General features: G+C 28.5%; 1 protein-coding gene across 1 annotated transcript; it reads left to right on the forward strand.

The window, feature by feature from the left end:
- The first annotated feature begins 1,798 nt into the window (after nucleotides 1-1,798).
- On the forward strand, nucleotides 1,799-23,224 carry LOC117167357 (protein quiver). Its single transcript, XM_033352226.1, is given in 6 exon segments — nucleotides 1,799-1,891; nucleotides 5,478-5,610; nucleotides 11,965-12,012; nucleotides 15,684-15,830; nucleotides 22,779-22,989; nucleotides 22,991-23,224. Coding segments are annotated over 5 exon segments (498 nt in total). The 5' UTR covers nucleotides 1,799-1,891; nucleotides 5,478-5,585; the 3' UTR covers nucleotides 23,058-23,224.
- Nucleotides 23,225-23,790: the final 566 nt, after the last annotated feature.

Below are 23,790 nucleotides of genomic sequence, written 5' to 3' on the forward strand. Positions count from 1 at the left end.
TATTTTTTTGAAGAAAATGATTCTTCTTCGTTGAAATTTTATCTTTTTAGGTGAAAATTTATCTACTTAATTAAAAATTTATCGTTTTCGTTAGAGATTCATTCTCATTAAAAATGTATCCCTTTAGAGGAAAATTGAACTATTTTGTTGAAAATTTGTCTTTTTTAAAAGAAAAATTATTTTCCTTGTCAATAATTAATCTTCTGGTCTGAAGATTCAACTATTTGGTTAAAGATTCATACATTTGGTGTAAAGCCCATATTTTTAGTTTAAAATTCATCTTCTTGGAAAAAACATTTTTTTCTTCATTTAATAATGTAACTGCTTTATTCAAAATTAATTTAAAATTCATTTTTACTTGTCAAGATTTTTCAGAAGTTTAATTGAAAATTCAACGTTTTAAAGAAGAAATCATCTTTTTTAAATTTGTGTTATTTCCTTTGAAAATTTAGCTTTTTAAATGCTAATTAGACTATTCCATTTCCAGTTCAAAATAAAACATTTTAGTTTAAAATCAATCTTCTTTGTTTAATTGTTTTCTCTTAACTTATTTACCTTTCTAAAAATAATATTTGTGATTAAAGGTTCATTTTAATATTGAAAATATATCGCTTTTAAGGAAAATTTAAATAAATGGTTGAAAATTGCTCTAAAATTAACTTTATAAGTGGAAATTAGAGTATTCCTTTTCCAGCTCAAAATTAATATTCTTTAGTTGAAAATTCAACTACTTGGTAACAAATTCACATATTTTTTGCAAATCCTTTTACTTAGTGTAAGATTAATCTTCTTGGTTGAGAAATTCAACTACATTATTGAAACTTCAGTCTTTTGTTTACAAATTAATTTTAATTTAAAATTTATCCATTTGGAGGAAAAGTTAAATATTTTGCTAATATTCTTCTTTTTTGGTCGAAAATTATTTTTCTTGGTTAAAAAGTCATCTTTTTGATAAAAATTTTATTACTTTATTAAAAATTAATTTTAATTTCAAATTCATCGTTTTGGAGTGGAACTTAACACTTTTATTGCACTAATTTCTAAAAAATTAATTTTAATTGGAAATTCATCGTTTTTAAGGAAAACTTAACACTTTTATTGAAAAGTCATATTTTTCAAAATACAAGTAATTTTTATGGTTAAGAATTTAACTTCTTGTTTAAAAGTTCAATTAGGTGGTTGAAAATTCTTCATTTTAGTTTAAAATTTATCGCTTCGGTGCAAAATTGGACTTTTATGCTGAAATTTCATCTTTTTTGGTAGAAAATTATTCTTCTGGGTCGAAATTTGATTTTTTTGTGAAAATGTTTCCACCTTGTTAAAATTTTTTTTTGCCTGGTTAATGACTTATTATTCTGACTGAATATTCGTCGTTCTAGTAAAAAATTTCACTTTTCTGCTGAAAAATCATCGCTTTGGTGGAAAATTGAATATTTACTAAAAATTTTTTTTTGTAGAAAATTATTGTTCTTGCTTTAAATATCATATTTTTTATCAGAATTGAACTAATTTATTATAAATTAATTTTTTTCTGTTTTAAGATTCATCTTAATTGGAAATTCATAGCTTTAGAGGAAAACTATCAGCTGGTTTGAAGATTCAACTATTTCTTTTAATTGAAAACATTTACATTCCGAAACCAAATTTTTATTGTATTGTAGGTACTTAAGAGAATTTATAAGTTTGCATGTTCTCTTTTTCTCGTCAAGTTTGCACACATAGCGCTTGCGCAAAACAAGAGCTTGCAGAGCGCTGCAGTAGAAATTTATTGATTCTTATCCCAGTGTAAGCTCAAACCTGGAGCAAGTGCATAACAAAATACGCTCGTTGTGCAAAAAAAAAAACGAAAAAAAAATTTTTCGTCACCTAACTTAAAGTGCCTCCAAGTGCAGTGAGTTGTCATTCTCGAATAATGACAGTCGAAACAGGATTGTTTTTCAATACCATTTATTGACACATATCATTTTCGTCCCATAACACCAAGCAGTATGAAAAAATTCGCAAAAGTAGAGCAAACAGTGATAGGTGTACTGTAGATCACTTTCAATTATTATTATCTAGGATTATTTAGAGTTTCATCACATAAAAAATGTTCAGAAACTCGTGACATGCACATTGAAGGTGTTTGACAGGTGAGAAGTTTCATGAACTTTAAGAAAAAGGAAAAAATGCTTCCAAACATCTGGGATGAACCAGATGTTTCCAATTGCCAAATAGAATAAATTAAAGCTCTTTTCATGTAAACATATTATTAGAGGTCAAAGTGATTAGAAACTTTTTACTGAACGGTTTTAACATACACTTTATTCAACCGATTTAATATACCTACAATCTTTGACTGGTTTTTTTAAAGGTTCGCTCAATTCTGAAAATAAGCTGCAACTTTTACTGTAAAAATATCAAGTAGAAGCGGGGGAATTATTTAATGAAATAATTAATAATAATGTTTTCAAATAAAACTTAGAAGATCTTAACTGAAGAATAAAAATAAAATTTAAATTTTTGATAATTAAAACAAAAAACTGGGCCTAAAATTTAAAACATTCTAGGCTCTGTTTTCTTGCTTTTTTGTTATCAGAAATAGAAAAAAGACTATTTTATTTTCTAGTTATACTTGCATGAGGAAGCCAAAGAAAATCTGTTTTCAATTGTATCGATAATAGGCTTCGTAAGCCGAAATTCTCCACAAGCAGTAGATATAACGAGAATTTTCACAAAAATAAGAAAATAAATTCTTCTGAATAAAATTAAATTCTTTTATAAATTTTTTAATATTTGAAATAAATATATTAAATTTGTCACCAAAATCACTGAATTTTCAACAAAAGAAGTTTATAAAAATGTAATTTTTAATAAAATATTGTATTTTCAGCCAATGATAGTTCATTTTTAAGCAAATAGTTTGATTTTAAGCCAAAAACATTGATGTTCAACCAAGAAAATTAACTGTCACCTAAAAATATTAATTTGTAAGAAAATTAATTGATTGTTAACTAAAAATGATCAATTTTTAACCAGAACTTGAACGGATAATACCATATTAGTTTAATTTTCAGTTAAGGAAATTAATCTAGTACTAAAAAAGATGGTTTTTTTTAAAACAAAAATAGAATCGTTCAGTTTTAAGTTAAAACATTTAATTCTAAATTAAAAAAAGAATTTCTGACAAAATATTGCATTTTCAAAAAGAACAAAATTTTTGAATTAAGATTTTTAATTTTTAACAACAAAGATTGCTTTTAAATGAAGACAATTTAGTCTCTATTTTCAACTGAAAATTCAACTAAAAATATCAAATTGTAACCAGACCTGTAATTCTTAAATTTACAACTAAAAATATTAATTTTGAACTAAATAGTTACATTTTCCACCAAAGGAACACATTTTTCCACTAGAAATGTCAATTTTTTACGAAAGAGACAAACTTTAAAAAAAATTAATATCTAAATAGTTGCATTTTCAAAAACAAAAGGAATTAACTTCCAACCAAAAGAAACACCTGAATTGACACTTCAAAAATTAAATTGAATTAAGATAATTGAAATTTACAACAAAAGAGATGATTTTCAACTTAAAATGGAATCGTTCAATTTTCAGATGAAACCTGGAATTTTTAATAAAAAAAGTGATTATAAACCAAAAGTTGCAATTTCAATCAATAAAAGTTAACTTTCAATCAAATGGTTTAATGTTTAACTAAAAAGATTAATTTTAAACCAATAAAACTAACTCTTCACCCAAAAAAATAATTTTTAAGATGGTTAATTAATTTTCAACTCAAAAATATCAATTTTTAACCAGAACTTGAACAGACTATATCATTTTAGTTCAAGTCTTAAGTTAAAGAAATGATTTTTCTACTAAAAAATAGGGTTTTTAAACTAAAAATAGAATTGTTTAAATTTACGTTAAAATATTTTATTTTTATGAAAAAAATATATTAACTTGTAACTAAATAGTTTGATTTTGTATAACTAAAGAAATTAATTTCCAACCAAAAAAGAAATAGCTTAATTGACACTTTAAAAATTAAAAAAAAAAACAACTAATTTTCCACAAAATATTAAAATTTAACACACAATAATCGAATTTCCAATGAAACATATTGATTTTAAACTAAAAAGTCTAAATTACCACTGAGAAAGCCGAATTTTCAACTGAAAATAGAATCGATCAATGTTGAGTGAACAATTTAATTTTTAATTACAAAACACGTATTTTTTTTTACAAAATCTTTTATTTTGAATAATAAAAATAAATTTTAATTGAAAATAAATTTTCAGAAAAATAGTCGAATCCTCAACAATATACCAATAATTTTAACTGAATAGTTGAATTTTGACAAAATACATTCATTTTCTACTAAATAGTTAAATTCTTAAAAACAATAATCATCAATTTCCAATTGAAAAAGAAATGGCTTAATTTTCAGTTCAAAAATTTGAATTTTCAAAGAAAAAGAATACAAAATTTTAAAGAAAATAAATATTTACACTCAATAATCGAATTTTTAACAAAATTTTTTTATTATCATCCAGAAAGGTTAATTTTCTACTAGAAAGACAAATTTCTAAGTAAAAATAGAACTGTTAAATTTTCCATTAAAAATTCAGTTTTTAAATTAAGAAGTCGAATTTAGAACAAGATATTGTAATTAAAAAAAAATTAATTGAAGAAGAATTGCCAGCAAAATAGTTAAATCCTTAACAATATATTTAATATTTTAACAGAAATGTTAAATAGAAAAGATGAAGTTTAAAAAAAAAGAAATAGCTTAATTGTCAGTTTAAAACAGAGTACATAAATTTTCAACGGAAAAAGATAAATTTTTAAGCAAATAGTTGAATTTTTGAACTAGAAAAGATCAATTTTCAATACAAAATTTAAACAAATCAACTTTCAATCAATTTTTTTAATTTGTTGAAAAAAATTGATTAAAAATAAGTGTATTTTAAATAAAATAATTAAATTTTTCAAACAAACAGGAGAATATTAAATGCAAAAAAAATTGAAACTAAAACAGAGAAAATTAGAACGTCTTATAAAACAAGAGAAAAAAACATATACACTGAAGTCCCGCTTTACCGAGCGTTGCGTGGATACGCTAAATGGCCTTCACGGTAAATCGGGACTATACAACAGTTCTTCTTTTCCTTCTTGCTTCTGGTTTCTTATAATACCGAACCGTAAACTGCGCACCACCACTGACCTTGAAAACGCCTCTTCCTCTTGACCCCTTGCAGCACCTGATTCGGTATATCGGGATTTGGTAAAACGGGACACCAGTGTATTTCTTAAAAAAGGGGAAAAGAAGGGAATATGAGAAAAGGTTTCAAGTAATCTAAGTTTGTAACTTTAATTTACCCCCCTCCCCCAACAGCCTGTTATTATTCTTACCCATTAATATGGACTGGCCCTGAAGTAGGAAGAAGCTAAAGTGTAAAATTAAATTTAATACATGAATAATCTATTTTCAGCCCACAATTAATTAGTCGATTCTCGGGATAGGCATTCGAGAAGTGTTAATTTGAGCACAGTACAAGGAATAAAGCACGCTGTAATGTGACGGAAGAGCCAAATTTACAATGGCAGGGGATTATATAATATCAGGTAAAAATATTACTATCATTTTTATTTTCATACTCTATTATTATCATAAATTTTTTAAATAGCATCGTTTTATTCAACATTTTTTATGTATATTAAATAACAATTAACGTGAAAAGAAAACAATAAATAATTAACTATTAACTTACACATGTATAATAATAATATCTATTTACTAACTTTGATTACATTCACGTCGAATAGTATTGTTGAAATATAAAATAAATTGAGTGAAAATTAAAGCATGAAGAAATCTACGATTTGGTCATAAATTTTATTTGCTCAAAACATTTAACCCTGTAATCTTCTTTGTTCCAGTGATAGTAGAAAGACTTCGACTTTTTAATCTCTTTTTCTTATTTTCACTCATTATTTTTCTGAATAGGGAGAGTTCACATATTACGTGACATTATTTTCGACCTTTTTTGCCCCCCCCCCCCCTGTAACAGACTATTACTTTTTTGGTAATACAAATATTGAAATTCACAAATTTAAGTCTTGTTTTCAGAATCATAAAGAATACAAAATTATATTAATAATATTATTATACAAAAATTTTTAATAAACATTTAATTGCTTAAATAAGATTCTTAATCAAACTGAAAAAATTTTAATATCAGAGATATGTCACAAATTTGGAATATTTCTTTTCATTTAATAGGATTTTACAAAATACTAGAAAAAGTTTAAGCCTTTTTGAAAGATATTTAAGAATTTGAAACTTTGGAGGAAATCTAGAAATATTTAATTAATTTTCGGAAATGTTTCTAAGTTTTTAAATTTTTGTAATCTATTTAAAATATCTAAAATTCATAAAAAATACTTTTGGCTGACTTAAATTTTTCGCAAAAATTAAAAAGAAATCATTCAACCTTTAAAAAATTGCTTTATAATTTTCTATATTTTCCCAGGAATTTTAAGAAAATGTATTAATTCTCTTGAAAGATTTCGAAATTATTTCGAAGCTTCTAAAGTTTTTTTATTAAATTTTTCAAAATATTTCAGAGCTTAAAATTATTTTTGAATCCCTAAAATTCTTTTAAATATTTCTTAAATCTGCTTGATTCAAACAAAATTTTCATTTCACAGAATTAAAACATTTGGCTTTAAAATCTTCTACACTTTTTTTAAAATTTTATGAAATTGTTTAAATTATGTAAAAACCTTTTTTAATTTATGGTCAATTTTCCAAATAAACGACCAATAAAAATTTCTATACGTATTTTTAAAAAAATCCTGTTTTAATCTTTTCCGGCCTTCTAAACCTTTTAATCTTAAAAAATCATAAAAAATGTTCCTGCATTTTTTGTAAATTCTGCAAAATTATAAGCATCGCCTTAAAATTTTTCTTTGAAAATTAAAAAAAAAATTTTTAATGTTTGGATATTTTTTAAAATGATTTTTTAAAAGTAATTTTCCTTTGGAACCTACAAAAACTGTTTTTTATTTTTGTGAAACCTTAGAAAATTCGATAAATATCTTTACAAGTTTTAATTATTCTTAAACCCTTTTAAAACTGTTCTCTTGGGGTTACTAAATTCTTTTCTTAATTATGAAATTTTTGAAAATAAAAATGTTTTGAAATCTTGTTTAATTGTTTTTTTGGAATTAATTATAAAACAATCATTCAAAATTTTCCCATGAATCTTAAGAAATTTTTTTTCATTCTCTTGAACCCTGCAGTATTTAGATTACCTAACATTCTTTTTAATCGTGAAAATTAAAAAAACTTCTCTCAAAGTCTTCCATATTCTTTTTCACATTATTTAAAATCTTCAAAATTTGAAATTATTTTATAAAAATAAAATATAAACCATTTAAAATATTCTCATAAATATTATAGAAAAATGTATTGTCCTTAAATCTTTTATAATTATCAAAAAGCTTATATTTTTTTCGAAATATTTCAAAATAAGTTTTATGATCATATAAAATTATTTATTTAAAAATTTTAATACACAGATTTGAAGGTGCAGAAAATTCGTAAATTAAAAATGTTACGCAATTGGGTTAACCCCCCCCCCCCCTCCCACACAAGCACATAACAGAGGGTAACGAAATACGAACCCTTACCACTCCTTTTTAATTTTACGTAATATGTGAACGCTCCCATATAAAAAAGAAGCTGCTTTAATTATAAATTTGTCCAAGTTTTCGAGAGTACCACAATGAGAAACTCATTTGTGAGATTAATATTCTATTAGTTATCTTCTTTTTCGTCAGATGTGGATGCCTAACTTTTAATTAATTTATTTATTTTTTGCTTTCTTATTCATTTACCTCAGAATGTCTTATGAATCATCTAATTTGTTTACAGATCACAAATAAATTAATTAATTTGAAGTAAATTACATCTCTAATTAGTCTATTATTCGAATATAAGTCACTTATAAATGACTTCTGACATTGGTGAGTTCGTAGATTTAGGCCTAGAGATAATACCTAGGCGAAAAAATGACATAATTTAAATTTCTTTCATAAATTTTTTTATGATATAAATTAAAATTATACTTAACTAGAAATAAAAGTACTTGCACAAAGTGCACGTTTATCTTTCTAGATTTTTATTTTTGACATTGAAAAGTATAAACAATTTGATAATTCATATTTTAATGAAACGTTTAAATATTATAAATAATTCATATTTTAGAATTAAAAACTTTTTAAATTTTAATATAGTATTTAAAGTAGGCACCGCGAGCTTACAAAAAGTGTTTCGTAGCCTACAAAGACTTTATTTATGTAATTTCAACCTCCCCCTCCTAAATTTTATCACCCCTTACTTCAAACTTCGCGCAATTCCTTTTCCGAACTTCTTCCTTTTTGACTGCCTCCTCTTTCCGCTTTTCCCCAGTTAACACTGTCCTCTCTAATTATTTCTCCAATTTTCCTTCAGTCACCACTTATTCTTAATTCTAAAAATTCCTGTTTTTTTTCTTCTAACTCCTTTTTACTCATTACTCTTTACTTCTACTTCTCTACCCCTTATTTCCCTGCAACTCTTTTCCCATCACTTTTCACTCTCTTTGTTCCCTTATCTAATATTTCCCTTCCCCTAAGTCCCTTCTGCTGGCAAAACTTTCCATCCCCGACGCATCCTCATTGATAATTACTTCCCCTACTTCACTACTCCAGAACTCACTTTGCCGCCACTAGTCAGCTTTATTTCTAGTAATTTATCCTACTTTGACTTACTTCATTTTCCCTCACTTTTTTTGGATTCCATCCCCTTATTTTCCTTTACTTCTCCTACTTCGCCACAGCCTATTCTCCCTTAGCTCCTCCTCTCTTCGCTTTCATAGATAAAACTCCTTAGCTCAAACTCCTACCTTCCTCGCTTCCCCTACAAGTCCCCTCTCTTATATTCCTATCCCATCATTTCCCCCAGTTCCCTATTACCTCATTTTCACTGTTTTTCCCTCCTTCTCTGCCTCTTATTTCCTCTCAACTCATTTCATCTTACTTCTTCCTCATTTCCATAATTTCCTCTACTCCAATACTTTCTCTTCTCTTTTTAACCCTCATTTATCTACTTCTATTCCCTTCTTTCCTCCAACTCCCCTTCTCCTTATTTTTCCTAATTTCCTAGAGATATTTTTTTCTTATTTACCCTTCACTTGCTTTACTTTTTCTCCCCTTACTTCCTGTACTCCCCCTTCCTTCATTTCCTCCAATTCTTCTACTTTTTCTATCCTGATCTTCTTTTACAGCCCCTCTCCTCATTTTTTCTACTTTTTCGCCCATCAATTTCCCTCACATGTCGCCCATATTTTTTTCTCACTTCCTCTGCTTTTCGACCACTCATTTATCCTAATTTCTCTCCTATTTTTTCTCCCCGCAATATCTCCCTCACTCTCTTTCTACCCTGTTTCTCCTCAATTTCCCTCTTCTCATAATTTTACCTCCTTTAAACTATTTTATATTTCTTAAAATTTTGAAAAAGTGCAAAATTTGGAATTTAATGAATAAAAATTGACCTTGTATGATTTTCAAATAAAATTTCTACAAAAATAAAAATTGTTATAAGAGTACAAAATTTAGATTGAACATTCTAAAATTAACAGGTTTCATTCGAAAGGATTTGAAATTTTATTATCTCCAATTTAAAGCAATTTAAGTTAAACAATTTTAATAATAAAATTTCAGTTTATAATTTCTAAAACTGGATCATTTACAATTCCTTGAGATTGGAATTTTATTATTTTTAATAAAATATGTTCTAAATTAAATAATTTTTAAAGACTGGAAACTTTTGAATTATAATTACTTTTATTCAAAACCAATGTAAAATTATCAATTTAAAATTGAAAACAAAATTGAATGTTTTAAAGTCAAAACTTCTGAAATTTTAGCATTTCAAAATGTTATTGAATAAATACAAAAAATTATTATAGACATTTTTCTCAAATCTTTTTGCACATATAAAATTTAATTTTAAATATTGTAAACCGTTGAATTACAATTATTCAATCATTTTTCTACTGTGTATGAACTATGTATATAAAATTTTTGAGGCTGGGGCCGTGCACAAATTACCCCCCCCCCCCCCCCCCCCCTCCAATACTATCTCAATATAATATGTAATTTTTCAAGGAAAAATTATTTCATGAATTTATTTTGGGATTATACAAAAATTATCTGATAAGATTTGGGGTTAAATAGTTAGATTTTCCACCGAGTCAATAAATTTTTCACTAAAAAGGCGAAGTCTCAACACAAAACATCAACATTGAATCGTATAGTAAAACTTCCAACAAATATGATTAATTTTTTATTAATTTTAATTTTATTTTATATTATAAACAATTGAACTTAATCAAAAAATTTTAATGTACAAATTTCAATCTCCAAATTAAACAGAATTATTCTTCACCAAGCAATTGCATTTAAAAAAAATTGATTTTCTGACAAAACAATGCGATTTTCTAGAAAAAATAAAGAATTATGAACAAAATACATAAATTATCGACCATTTAAATTATCAACCTGGAAGATTAGTTTTTGAGAAAAAACTTGTTTTTAACAAAATACATGATTTTCAAACCAAATAATTAAAGTTTTAATTGAAAGAGATACAATTTATAAAAAAAATGGAATTTCAAGATAGTGGTCCAATTTTTAACTCAAAAGATCAAATTTCATCAAAGAAATTGATATTTAACATTTAACTGAAAAATATTTCAATTTTAAATTATAAACGATTGAATTTAATCCAAAAAATTTTAGTATACAAATTTTAATCTCCAAATGAAACATAATTATTCTTAACTAAGCAGTTGCATTTAAAAAAAAATTGATTTTGTGCAAAACAATGCGCTTTTCTAGAAAAAAGAAAGAATTGTGGAAAAAATACGTAAATTATCGACCATTTAAATTTTCAACTGGGAAGAGTATTTTTTGATGAAAAAATGAGCTTTTAACAAAATACATGATTTTCAAATAAAATAATTAAAGTTTTAATTAAAACAGATACATTTTCTGAAAAAAAAGGAATTTCCAGGAAGTAGTTTAATTTTGAACTCAATCGATCAAGTTTTATCTAAAAATGGAATAGTTAATATTTAACTAAAAATATTTTCATTTTAAATTATAAACAGTTTAATTTAATAAAAAAACATAGATTTTCTGTTTACACATTTTAATCTCTAAATTGAACAGAACTATTTTAAATCAAGCAGTTTCATTTACAAAAAAATTTATTTTCTGCAAAACAATGCGATTTCCTACAAAAACAAAAGAATTATGAACAAAATACATAAATGTAAAACCAAATAATTGAAGTTTTAATTAAAAACCTACTTTTCTAACAAAAATGAAACAGTTAAGTTTCCAGTCGCAAAAATTTCGTTTAATCGAAAAAGATGAAAATTCTACTAAAAAGATAAATTTTTAACAATTTGTTTCTGCCAAATTGTTTATCTCTTATTTTTGAGTGATTTACAGATGTGAAAATATCTAGCGTAAGAAATTATTTTGACCATGCACTCCAAAAATTGAGGCATCATGGCAAAATTAATGTCCCCCCCCCCCACCGCCAGGCCAAAATATTGCGTAATTTATTCACGGCCCTTTGGGTATATATAGCAGAAAACCATACTTTCTAAATTGGATTAAGTTCTTACCAATGCCAATTACTGATTAAATTCTACTTTTGCATCATTTATTTTTACTGCTGAATCAGTAGTTTTGATTCATCAGTAACAAATAACTGATTGGTAGCTAGAATTCGCTCACTAATCGAAATTGATAAAAACATATTATTAACTGATTGAAATCCAGAGATTAGTTAGTGTCTGTTAAGTGCTTATTTAATATGTAGTCAAGAGTCGTTTCAATCATTAATCGATGTGTTTTCAGTGGCAATTATACTCGCGGTTGCCAACGTCTGTCATGGAGAATGTCAGAGTGAGTGATTAACCAGATAATTTAATAATGTGCATAAACTAGCAATAAAATGTTAAAAATAAATTTTTGTTGTTGCATTATTCGTTATGAAATGAAGGCGTCGAATTATAGAATTAAATTATATTACTATCAGTTCATTCTCAACAAATAAAATAATGCATAAGTTTAAATATATTTTTTTGAAGTGAAACTTCTTTCGGGACGTTATTTAATTGAAAAAAATGCTCGAACGCACGAACACATGACCGCACGAACACACGATCGCACGAACACATGACCGCACAACCGCACGGCCACACAAACGCACGATATCACACAAGCGCACGTACGATCGAGCAGATTTTTTGTTCGAGTCTCTCTCTTGTGCTGCGATCTGCAATTGCTCTAAAGACTTCTCTTCGTTATCCCCACTACAGCCACACTAAACATACCTATGCTCTCTCTCTTTCTCTCTTGCTACCTCTTTCTTTTAAAAAATATCAAAGTTTTACTTCTGCCGTGTGAAAATAAAATAAGTAATGAATTAAAAACCAGCGAAACTAACCAAAGAAGATAAATCCTCAACGATAACTTTAGTATTTGATATTTTCACTAGAAGGTAGTTTAATTTTAAGTGAAAAAACGATTGCATTCACCTAGGAAAGACAAGTTTTCAAGCAACAAAGATTTCTCGATCAAAAAAGGAAAGAAATTTCAACCAAATAGTTGAATTTTTAAATTAAGTGATAAATAATTATTTAAAAATTTTAATAGTTAAATTTTCATTTGAAAATATTAATTTTCGTATAAATAGAGATATTAATTAAGAATAAAAATCATTGGAACTTAAATAAACAAGGCGAATTATCTATAAAACAGTTACATTTCTAAACGTAAGTATGACCTTTTAGGAGAAAAAGTTAATTTTTAACAAAGAGAATTAATTTTCTCTATTAAAAACGTTAGTTTTTAACTGAAGATTAAATAGTTAAATTTGAAGTAAAAAATATTTTAAAAGTATACGATTTGAAAACAGATATCCGAAAAAGTTGAATTTAAAAGAAGCGAGATTTTCACAAAAAAAATATGAATTTTTGACTAAAAGAAAAAAAATGAACAAAATACATGCGTGAAAAATGAAGCAGTTATATTTTCAGTAAAAAAAGTTCTAAAACAATTTTCCTTATCACCAAAATGTTTGTATTAATAAGAATTAATAAATTTAAAAAAATTGAACTTTTAACAAAACAGTTGCATTTCTATTCAAAAACATTGATTTAAAACTAAGAAGATTAATTTTTTACTCAAAAATATGAACTTCAGAAAAAAGACGTATATTTTCCATCAAATAGTAGAATTTTCCACTAAAAACACTAAATTTTTAAACAAAAAAAGATTGATTAATTTTTTCACCAAAGAGATTTATCTCGTGTCAGGAAAATAATAATAAAAAAGCACTTTAACGTTAAACCAAGTAATAGCATTTTTAGCAAAAAATTGAATTCTCAAAGAAAAGTGTAACAGTCGATATTAAAAAAAAACTTTTTACTAAAAACATTTGATTTTCAATTAAGAATGTTAATTTGACACCAAAAACGAATGTTTAAGAAAGTAATGAAACTCTCAATCAAGTAAATTATTAAGGGCATGTGATACTTAAAAAATTGTCGATTTTACCAGTTTTTGGGTTCCGACGGCTTTTTTTCTTTAATAATCAATATTTTGTCTTAAAAATTTGGGAAATGATAGCGACCATGCTAGCGGACGTCCCCGCACACTTTATTTGTGTTTTTTTTTCAAAAATTTTTTTGATATTACTAACAACGTGTGTACATTTGGAGGTTATGTATGTTACAATTCTCCTGTGCGTTACTTCCAAACTACACAATATTTTTTGCCGAAAACTTTGGACTTGCAAATAAACATAGTAACTAACCTCCCGGAACTAAAACTTTTTGCAGGCAATCAATAAAGTTTATTTCATAAATAATTTCCAGATTATCGGAAAGGCAGAGATGAAAAACGACGTAACCTCAAAATAATATATATGCATAACATTTTTATTTAGCACAATAAATTTTTTTTGTTATTATCCCTCAAAAAAGAGTCTGGGGACGTCTGTTATGATATTTTATAGCATCTCCGAATTCAGTTTTTAAAAATTTTCATTTTTGTAGAAAAAAAGCTGGGGAAACTGTAATTATCACATGCCCTTAATCAACCAAAAAAGATAAATCATCACCGTAAGTAAAAATTGGGCCGAATTTTTTCAATTTTGAGAAGAAACTACAACATTTTGTCACTATTGAAAGGAAATCTTATTAAAAGTAATATATTGTTTGAGAAATGACTTTTCTTATCTTGAACAAAAGATGGAAATAGTTGAATTTACAACTAAAAAAGAAACTTGGTTGACCAAATTAAATAATTAAATTTTCAGTTGAAAAGCCAGTTAAAAAAATCATCGTACGTTCAAGTTAACGAAGCGAACGAATTTTTAACAAAAGAATTGAATTCTCAACAAAAAAGAAGAATATTCAACAAAATAGACCGCATGCAAATAAGAATTAGCGCACAAAATTTGTAAAACCTATTTTTCTGCTTTAAAACAAATGTTCTACCTGAGGCAAGAGCCTCAGGTAGAAATCCTCATCGTTAGTCATGTTTTTTTCGAAGGGGAGGAAGTAAGGGACAATGAGGGGAGAGAAGTAGCGGAATTGTAGGGAATATAGGGTTGTAGTAGTATGTGAATTAGGTACAAGCGCGGGTGAAAACAAAATAGGGCGATTGAGTGAAGTTGATTTGACGAAAAATGAAGGGAAAAGAAAAATGAAAATTGTGAAAAATTGGGCGAAAGGCAAGCAGGTGAAATAAGGGAAAGGAAAATACGAAAAGTAGGAGGAGGGGAAGTGAGAAAGATTTAGGGTAAGTGTAGGGAATCATGCGAAATGAAGCAAGGAGGAAGTCAGAAGAGGGAGAGTAAGGTAGTGCGGGTAAGTAGGTGTTGCGAAATGAGGGCTAGAAAAAGAGAAGGAGCCGAAGGTCATAAGAAAGAAGTTTGGTAAGGAAAGGGAAACAAATTTTATCTTTTGGTAGGAAAACTAGGTGGAAATAAGGGTACGGAAGTAGAGAAAGTGATGATAAGTGAATGGTTGCGAAGCAGAAGAAATTGAGGAGAAGAAAAGGTTAGATAGGTTGGGTATGTGACTGGAGTGGGAGTGAGGAGCAATGACGTGTAGAAAATTTGGGTGAATGAGGAAAGCGAGAAAAAAGGAAGTAGTTTAAATGATGAATGGAGGAATGAGAAGAGAAAAGCTAGGAGCAGATAGGGGGAAATGTGGGGAAAATTATGGGAACGGTAGTAAGGAGATAGAAGGGGTAGATAATTTGGGATAACTATGGGAGATTATAGAAGGTTAGTGGATTATTGCGGTTGTGTAGAAGAGAGAGAGTGAGAGCTAGGTAAGGTAATTGGGGTTTCTCTGCGGAATTGTGGAGAGTAGGAGGTGAATAAAGCAGATGTTGGAGAAGTAAGGGAAAGCGAAGGTTGAAGTGTAGGGAGAAGAAGCTTTTAAATTAAGTATTTATTTTTCGTCGATTCGAAAAAAGTGAGATTGATGAGGTGGAATATGCATGAAAATTCGACAAAAAATTCAGGCAACTCTATTAAACACACTTTCTGTTAATAACAGCTCGTTCAGTGTACTGCTATGAATGCGACTCATGGACTGATCTTCGATGCAAAGATCCCTTCAACTACACAGCTCTTCCCAGAGATCAACCGCCCTTGATGACTTGTAATGGATGCTGCGTTAAAATGGTTCGCAACGCGAAATCACGTGAGTGGCCGAGCATAATTTAATTTATTCAAAAAATACTTTCAAAATGAAAAGAGGAGGCGAAGAGATAGGCAGGGAATGTGCGGGAAAATATAGGAAAATGAGGTAAATATAAGAGCCAAAAATTAAGTGAAATAAAGATAAGGAGAGTGGTGAGAAAGGGAAAGGAAGGTAGGGGAAATTAGGATGAATGAGAGGGACAGGACGAAGTGGACGTGAAGGGGAATTGAGATAGGGTTGGCAGGGAAAGGAAGGGGAAATGAGGAGAACTAAGGTGAGGGTCAGTGAGGGTAAATAAGCAAAGTGTAATTAGGGTAAAGAAGGGGTGGGAAAGCAGACAAAGTAAATGAAAATTATAGAAGGGGAAAGATATAAGGCTAATGAAAATTCTTGAAATTGAGAGAAAGTAAAAGGGAGTTAGGCAGAAGAAGTGAAGGGTTGTAGGTCAAATGTTTAAAAGTGAGGGAGGGTAGCGAGGCAAGAGAAGTGACGAATAGTAGGGTAATGCGGATGAGTAGGGGAGAGAAATTTATGGTTGGGGAAGGAAAGTATTTGAAAGGGAGTGCTGGCTGGGGAACTATAAAGATGGAGGATAGTGGAAGAATAATCTTGGAAAGTGAGGGGAAACGAATGGTAAGGTGAAGATCGGGTCAGTATGAGTGGCAAGTGAAAATCATGGAGTGTTGGGTTTGGAAACTATGGGAGGGGGAATTTTGAACGACTCAATTAACGTGTTAATAGGCTATGAAACCCAAGAAAAATTTTATCTTTTCACTTTCATTTAAAGAATTTGTTTCTTAGTATTTAAAATCTTCCAAAAGCGTGAGAGAAATCCAGAATCCCGTGATCCCAAAATTTCTAAATCTCGGGAAAAATCTTTGCTAAAAAAGCAGTTATAACATTAAAAATAAATTCTAATTTAAGCAAACTTTTTTTTTATTTCTAATTTTATATTAGCGTTTATTAGTAATAACCGTACACCTAAACCATTTTCTAAAATGTAAAAAAAAAAATTATTTTACTTTTCAAATTCACAGAACGAACAAAAGTTATTTTGCGATTAAAGAAAGTTTTTGCATGCAAAAGTTTGTTATTTATGGCCAACTTTTAAAGGATAGTACAACGCATAAAAAAATTTTTAATACGAGTCAGCGTATTTTCTACTGTAAATCTCAGAATCTTCTGAGTGATGAAATATGTTGTTATTAAGAAAAAATTTTGTAAATTTTATAAATTTTATACTGAAAGCTACTTATTTTTAATAAAAAATTCGCATTTATCTGGATTGTCCAACTGCTAGAAATTGAAATCTAAAAATTAAACACTTGAAAACTCATCTATTAAAAATGGAAGAAAGTCGAATTTTCAAGAATTAATTTTTCAACAGTTAAAATTTTAATTTTTGATTTTTGTCAATTTTTAACTGTAAAATTTTTCGTGTTTAAATTTCCAACAGATAAAAATTCTATTTTTCATTTTTTAACGGTTTTAAGTACCAGAAAAAGAGAATTTTGTATGAAAAATACGTCTTAAAACTATTAAATCTACATGACTCCAGACAAGAATTTAATAAATAAATATTCAAATCTATAAAAAAATTTGTTGAACAAATTCCTTTTTTCGAAATCAGGTCGTCATTAGCAAATAATGTTCTAAGAAATTGACATTTACCTAATGGACTCTTAGTAGGAATTTTGTTCAATTTAAAAAAAGTCTAACAAAAATCCCCAAACATAAAATACCGAGCTCCCAAGAATTTAGGAAATATTAAAATAAAAAGTGAAGAATAATATGAATGTGGGTTTTTTATTATAGGCTGGTTTTTATATTTGTAAATAAATCTCTGACACGCCGGTAATTTTTCCTTTCCATAACAAAGTAAATAAAGCTAATAAAAATAGCCCAATGTGCATATTAATTCATAGAATTTGTTTGTACAAATGGAAAAATTTTTATCAAACAGAATATAGTTTACTAAATCATTGCTGTTAACTTTAAAGTACTCTCAGAAAAAGAGAGTACCTTGAACTTTCAAAAACTGTTTAAACTGTGCATTGGTTTATAACAATAAAAAATACTTTGTTTAAAAAAATAAAATAAATTTAATAAATAAATAATAAAATAAATAATTTTTTTGATCCAAATGGTTTGCTTTAAAATCAAATAGTTAAGCTGTCTATCCCAGTAGTTAAATTATAAGCGAAAATATGGACTCTAAAGAAAAAAGGTTATTTTCCACCAAATTGTTAAATTTTGTATCAAATTCTTGAATTTTTGAACCGAAAAAATCTAATTTCTACAATAGAGTTGAATTTTTAATTAAAAAATGTATAAATTTTCAACAAAAAAGTTAATTTTGACAAAGTAGTTCGAATCTAAGCCAAGTAGTTTATTCTTTTCACATAAATAAAAATAATTCTCAACATAACATGTTATACTACACTACCATATCTATATGTTTTTGGGGTCGCTGAATTCGTACCCGGTGTCCAAAAAACCAAGTTGTTTCGTATTTTTTTAAAAAACGAAAAATTAGTCGTAAAATCGACAAAAAAGCGATTCTTTCAGGTATATTTTTGCAAAAAAAAAATATATTTTCTCCCGCGGTGAACTTAGCCTACATATTTATATGTCTTTTTGGTCGCTGAATTCGAATCTGAGGCACAAATAACCAATTTGGCTCATACTTTTTCGAAAATCGCAAAATTAGACGTAAAATCGACGAATACAGCGATTTTTCTTGTATACTTTTGCAATGAATAAATTTTTTTCATGGCCGGTGGTCTAAATCAGCATATCCTTATGTTCCTGGAGACGCTGAATCCGAATCCGGAGGTAAAATCGACAAAAACAGCGGTTTTTCGTGCATATTTTTGCAGAAAAATATATCTTTAACCCCGGTGGACTTACCCGGCATATCCTTATGTCTTTGGGGTCACTTATTCCGAAGCCGGGGTTCAAACAACCCAGTTATCTCATATTTTATCGAAAAACGCAAAATTAGACATAAGATCGACGAAAACTTTTAAACTTTTACCTTGCTCGACTGGGATTGTGGTTCACTGTATATCCGCTTTGTGTCTCACGTTGCAGGGTCTTTTCTTATTACCTAAATAGTTTTTACAACATTTTTAAAACTAAGCCAGGCATCTTTTTCAGTGCCAGACATTTATGTAATGAATTCTGGACCCTGCAAAATGTTTCTCATCTGTAGCCGATCGAAGATCCCCTCTTTTAATTTTGCTTGGGAAAGTTGTAGAAATTGATCTTCTAAATACGCATAGTAATCGTCATCCTTGTCAAGCGCTTTAAAAAAATGTTTTATAAGACCCCGCTTTATATGAAGGGGTGGAATCAAAACTTCTTTTGGGTCAACTGGAGGATCTTCAATTATATTTGTTTGTCCTTGCTCAAACGATATTCTTTTTGGCCATCTTTTTTTTTGTAATGACGAACGCGATCTCGACTGTCCCATGAGCACAAGTATCAAGGTGTTTTTGTATACCCTAATTGCTGTCCTAAAACGATTCCAAGAATTTTCAGATCCCTGCAAATTTTCCACTTATAAGTTGAGTAATTGATTTTTTCTAGAACAAATTTTAAGTTACTGTAATGCTCTTTCAGTACCGTAGAATGTGCGATTGGAATTGGAACGTAAACATTAGAATTATGCAAAAACACTGCTTTTAGACTGCGCTTAGAAGAGTCAATGAATAGCCGCAAATTTCCCGGTCTATACAGTCCAGGTTTCATTTTTTCCATTAATCCGTCAATGTATTTACAAAAGACTAATTTTCCATGATCATTTTCTTCAGAAGTAAAAAACTGTCTAAACTCCTTTTCCCTATTTCTGTAGAAACTTGATTTAACTCCTTTAGCTAATAAGTTCTTCTTTTTCAAAACGTAAGCAAGATACTCTGAAGTGTCTCTAAGGAGACCTAGATCTCACGATAAATCATTCAATTCTTAAGACGTAAATAGCTTAAGAACTTTATTCCTTTCATTGCCTTGCATGCACACTTCTGTATTACGAGTAACATCGCTGCTTTCATGATCATCCTCGTCATTACCATAATCTGAAATGTCACTTTCATCACGATCAACATCGAAATCTTCATCAGTACTTTTATTTTACTCTGCTTCAGTCGTATGTCTGTCAATTGACAAATTTTTCGAGTTTTTTGTAACATCGTTATTTTCAAAATATTTAGTGACGCTAGGTACATCAGGATATTCGATAGTTCTTTTCTTTTTTCTAGTGATTCTTGTCAGGTTTGTCACACACAAGTAGCATTCCTCTTTCCGAAGAAGTTTCCTCCATATCGTAGGTTCTTGAATCTTAAGAGTTTTCTTATTTCCTTCTCTGTCTTTCAATCGATTGAATGCCTTATAACAAGCACTGCAAATTTTCTGAGGAACCCAATTTTCACTTTGTTTTTGAACTTCCATACCAAAATAGCTTTTATAAATTGTTTTTATGTCATCACTAATTATTTTTCGATTTTCTACAACCTCAAATTTACCACATATGTAGCAAAATGCATATGGATCACCCACACAATTATACGCTGTAGTGGAAGTTCGAGCGCGATCTTTCATTTGTTTGTTTCACAGTCATTTGTTTTGACGTGAAGTTCGAGCGGTATATGTCATTTGTTTTGTTCACAGTCATTTTCTTTGTTCGAGTTTACCTCTATTTTTTGGTCTATCGAAAAAATATGAGCCAACTCGGTCATTTGGACCCCGGATTCGGATTCAGCTACCCAAAAAACATACAGATATGCTGGTTAAGTCAACCGGTCACGAAATTATTATTTTTTTTGCAAAAATATACACGAAAAATCGCTGTTTCCGTCGACTTTGCATCTATTTTTGCGTTTTTCGATAAAATATGAGCCAACCGGGTTATTTGAACCTTGGATTCAGAACTAGTGACCCCAAAAACATGAGAATATGCTGGATATGTCCACCGGGTATGAAGATATATTTCTTTTTGTTATATTATGTTCGAAAAACCGCTATTTTTCGTTGATTTTAACTCTATTTTTGCATTTTTCGATCAAATATGAGCCAACTGGGTTATTTTGACCCCGGATTCGGATTCAGCTACCCAAAAAACATATACAAATGCTGGTCGAGTCCACTGGTCATGGAAATATATATATTTTTTTTGCAAAAATATACACGAAAAACGGCTTTTTCCGTCGACTTTGCATCTATTTTTGCGTTTTTCGATCAAATATGAACCAACTGGGTTCTTTGAACCCCGGATTCAGAATTAATGACCCCAAAAACATAAGGATATGCTGGATAAGTCTACTGGAGATAAAGATATATTTTTCTGCTAAAAGATGCACAAAAAACCGTTATTTTCGTCGAATTTACCTCTTTTGTTGAATTTTTCGATCAAATGTGAATCAAATGTATTCGCAGTATTCGCCAATTTTACGTCTATTTTTGCGATTTTCGAAAAAGTATGAGCCAAACTGGTTGTTTGGGCCTCAGATTCGAATTCAGCAACACAAAAGACACATAAATATGTTGGTTGAGTCCACCGGGCGAGAAAAAAATATTTTTTTTTCTGCAAAAATATACCTGAGACAATCGCTGTTTTTGTTGATTTTACGTCTTTTTTTTTCGTTCTTCAGAAAAAAGAACCAAATTGGTTATTTGGATACAGAATTCGAATTCAGCGACCTCAAAAACAAGTAGATATCCTAATGTAGTCTGTCGGACAAACCACTTTTTTTGTCTGTCTGTGTTTTTAGCTGAACAGATGAATCTTCAATGAAAAAATGTTTTTTCAATGTTCAATTCAATATAAAAATCAATGTAAATTACTAACAAATTACATAAATGTTTAGGTGAAAAAAAATTTTGAACCAGAAATAAATTGTCACATTTATACTAAAAAAAATTATTTCCCAACCAAAAAACTAATTATTAGCAAAATACTTAAATGTTCAGCCCAAAAAATAAAGAATCTACAGGAAAAAAGTAAATATTTTAGAAAAAAGTTCAACATTAAAATAAATAATAAGTAATAAATGATAAATGATAAATGATAAATGATAAATGATAAATGATAAATGATAAATAATAAATAATAAATAATAAATAATAAATAATAAATAATACAAAATACATAATAAATTACATTTTTATTCAAAATTGGTATAATATCTTCAATAAAAAAATTAATTTTCGACAAAATAGTTCAATGCTCAACTGAGTTATTGAATACTTGGCCAAATAATATCAATTTTTAATAAAATAGATATATTTCGGACAAAATAATTAAAATGTAAACCAAATAGAAGAATTGTTAACCAAACAAGATAATTTCTGTAACAAAAATATAATTTTTGAATTCCTCAACCAAAAAGGAAATACTTTTTACCAAGAATAGTTAGAGTTTCTCATTGGATTGTCTTTATCTAGTTAAAATTTTAACAAAAAAAAGAGGAAAAAGGAGAAGTTTCCTCAAAACAGAAAAAAATAGGAAATCTTTAAAAAAGTTGATCTAAGTTAATTTTTCAATAATATCAATATTTTTTAATTGAAGAAAAGATGTAAGGAATGCAATTGAAAGTATTTCTATACTAGAATTGAATATTTTTAAATCATTCTTAATTTTTCAATTAAAATGAATTGATAATGATATCAAATTAATTAACATAAAATTCCATTTACAAAATCGCAAACAGCAGGATATTTAGTCGCTGAGAGTATAGCTACTTAAAGCGTAGAACAGGCCTCTCGAGTGAGTAGAAGCTCCAGATCAGTTTTCCACCTCCACTCTCCACTTCCCTTTCTACTTCACGAGAGTTCCCAACAGAGCAACATCTGGACTTTTAGTGAATTTCTCCTCGCAGGAGTGGCCTGGAGTAAAACATGTCTGGTTTGAAATGGATCCGTTTATTTAATAATTTCTTTTTTTTATTCTAGCTTACGAGAGTGTTCGCCGAACGTGCACATCACAATTGCAAATAAACTTATTCATGGTGGACCACGTGTGCATGATGGAAAGTACCGGCACTGGCCACATGTGCTTCTGTGAGGAAGATATGTGCAATCGTGTGCCTCCATCCTTATCCTTAAATCCTACCCTCCCAATTATCCTCTGGTCCCTCTTGATAATAATGTCCTCCCTAAACGGTCCCAGCTTGCTTTGTAGGTCGCTGTGATAATGGCATTTCACCACTAATGTTAACTCTCTTCCCGTAGAATCCTTTATAGATGAGATTTAGTATATCAGAGGCGAGCAATCGAGAATAATATTGCATGTGATAAACAATTCAATTAAGGTCAAAGAGCCAAAAATACACTCAGAAAAGTATTTCTCTCAGATTAAAGAAAATGTTTCATTAGAGTCATTTTTTTTCCTTTAGGCCAAAGGAATTTTTCTTTTCTTCAAGGGATCTTTTTTCTGAGTGTATGTAAAATATTTATTTGAAATTATTTACCAGAAAAAAGGTGAAAATTATTTAAATTTAATAATAAATTGTCTTCCTGATCTTATAATGTTTCCAGAACTAAATAAAAAATCTTCTTTTTGGTATTAATAATCTTTGAATGAAATACTCAATAGTAAAAATTTACTACAATTCTTGACTGAACAATAATTTAAACAATTTTACATAATTTCTATTTTAATAAAAAATCATTGCGTTTTTCGATGAGGATCATTATGCAGACTATTAGAATTTAAATTCTTTCATATTGACGCCTCGATACGCAGCGGTATTGAAACATTTTTTAGACATTTTTCCTTCAAGAAGTCGATATCTTTATCTTTCTCTTTCTATCGATAGATATATAGCTCTCTTTCTCGTTAAAACCTTTTCCTTATAGTTCACTCACTGAAATGTAACATAAACTCGAACTCCAAAGACACGAGCGACAAATATGCGAGATTCAAAGATAAAAGTGCTCTCTAGATACGAGCGTCCCGAATTTA

This window comes from Belonocnema kinseyi, chromosome 2 (genome assembly GCF_010883055.1).
Source record: "Belonocnema kinseyi isolate 2016_QV_RU_SX_M_011 chromosome 2, B_treatae_v1, whole genome shotgun sequence".
NCBI classification, from domain to species: Eukaryota; Metazoa; Arthropoda; class Insecta; order Hymenoptera; family Cynipidae; genus Belonocnema; species Belonocnema kinseyi.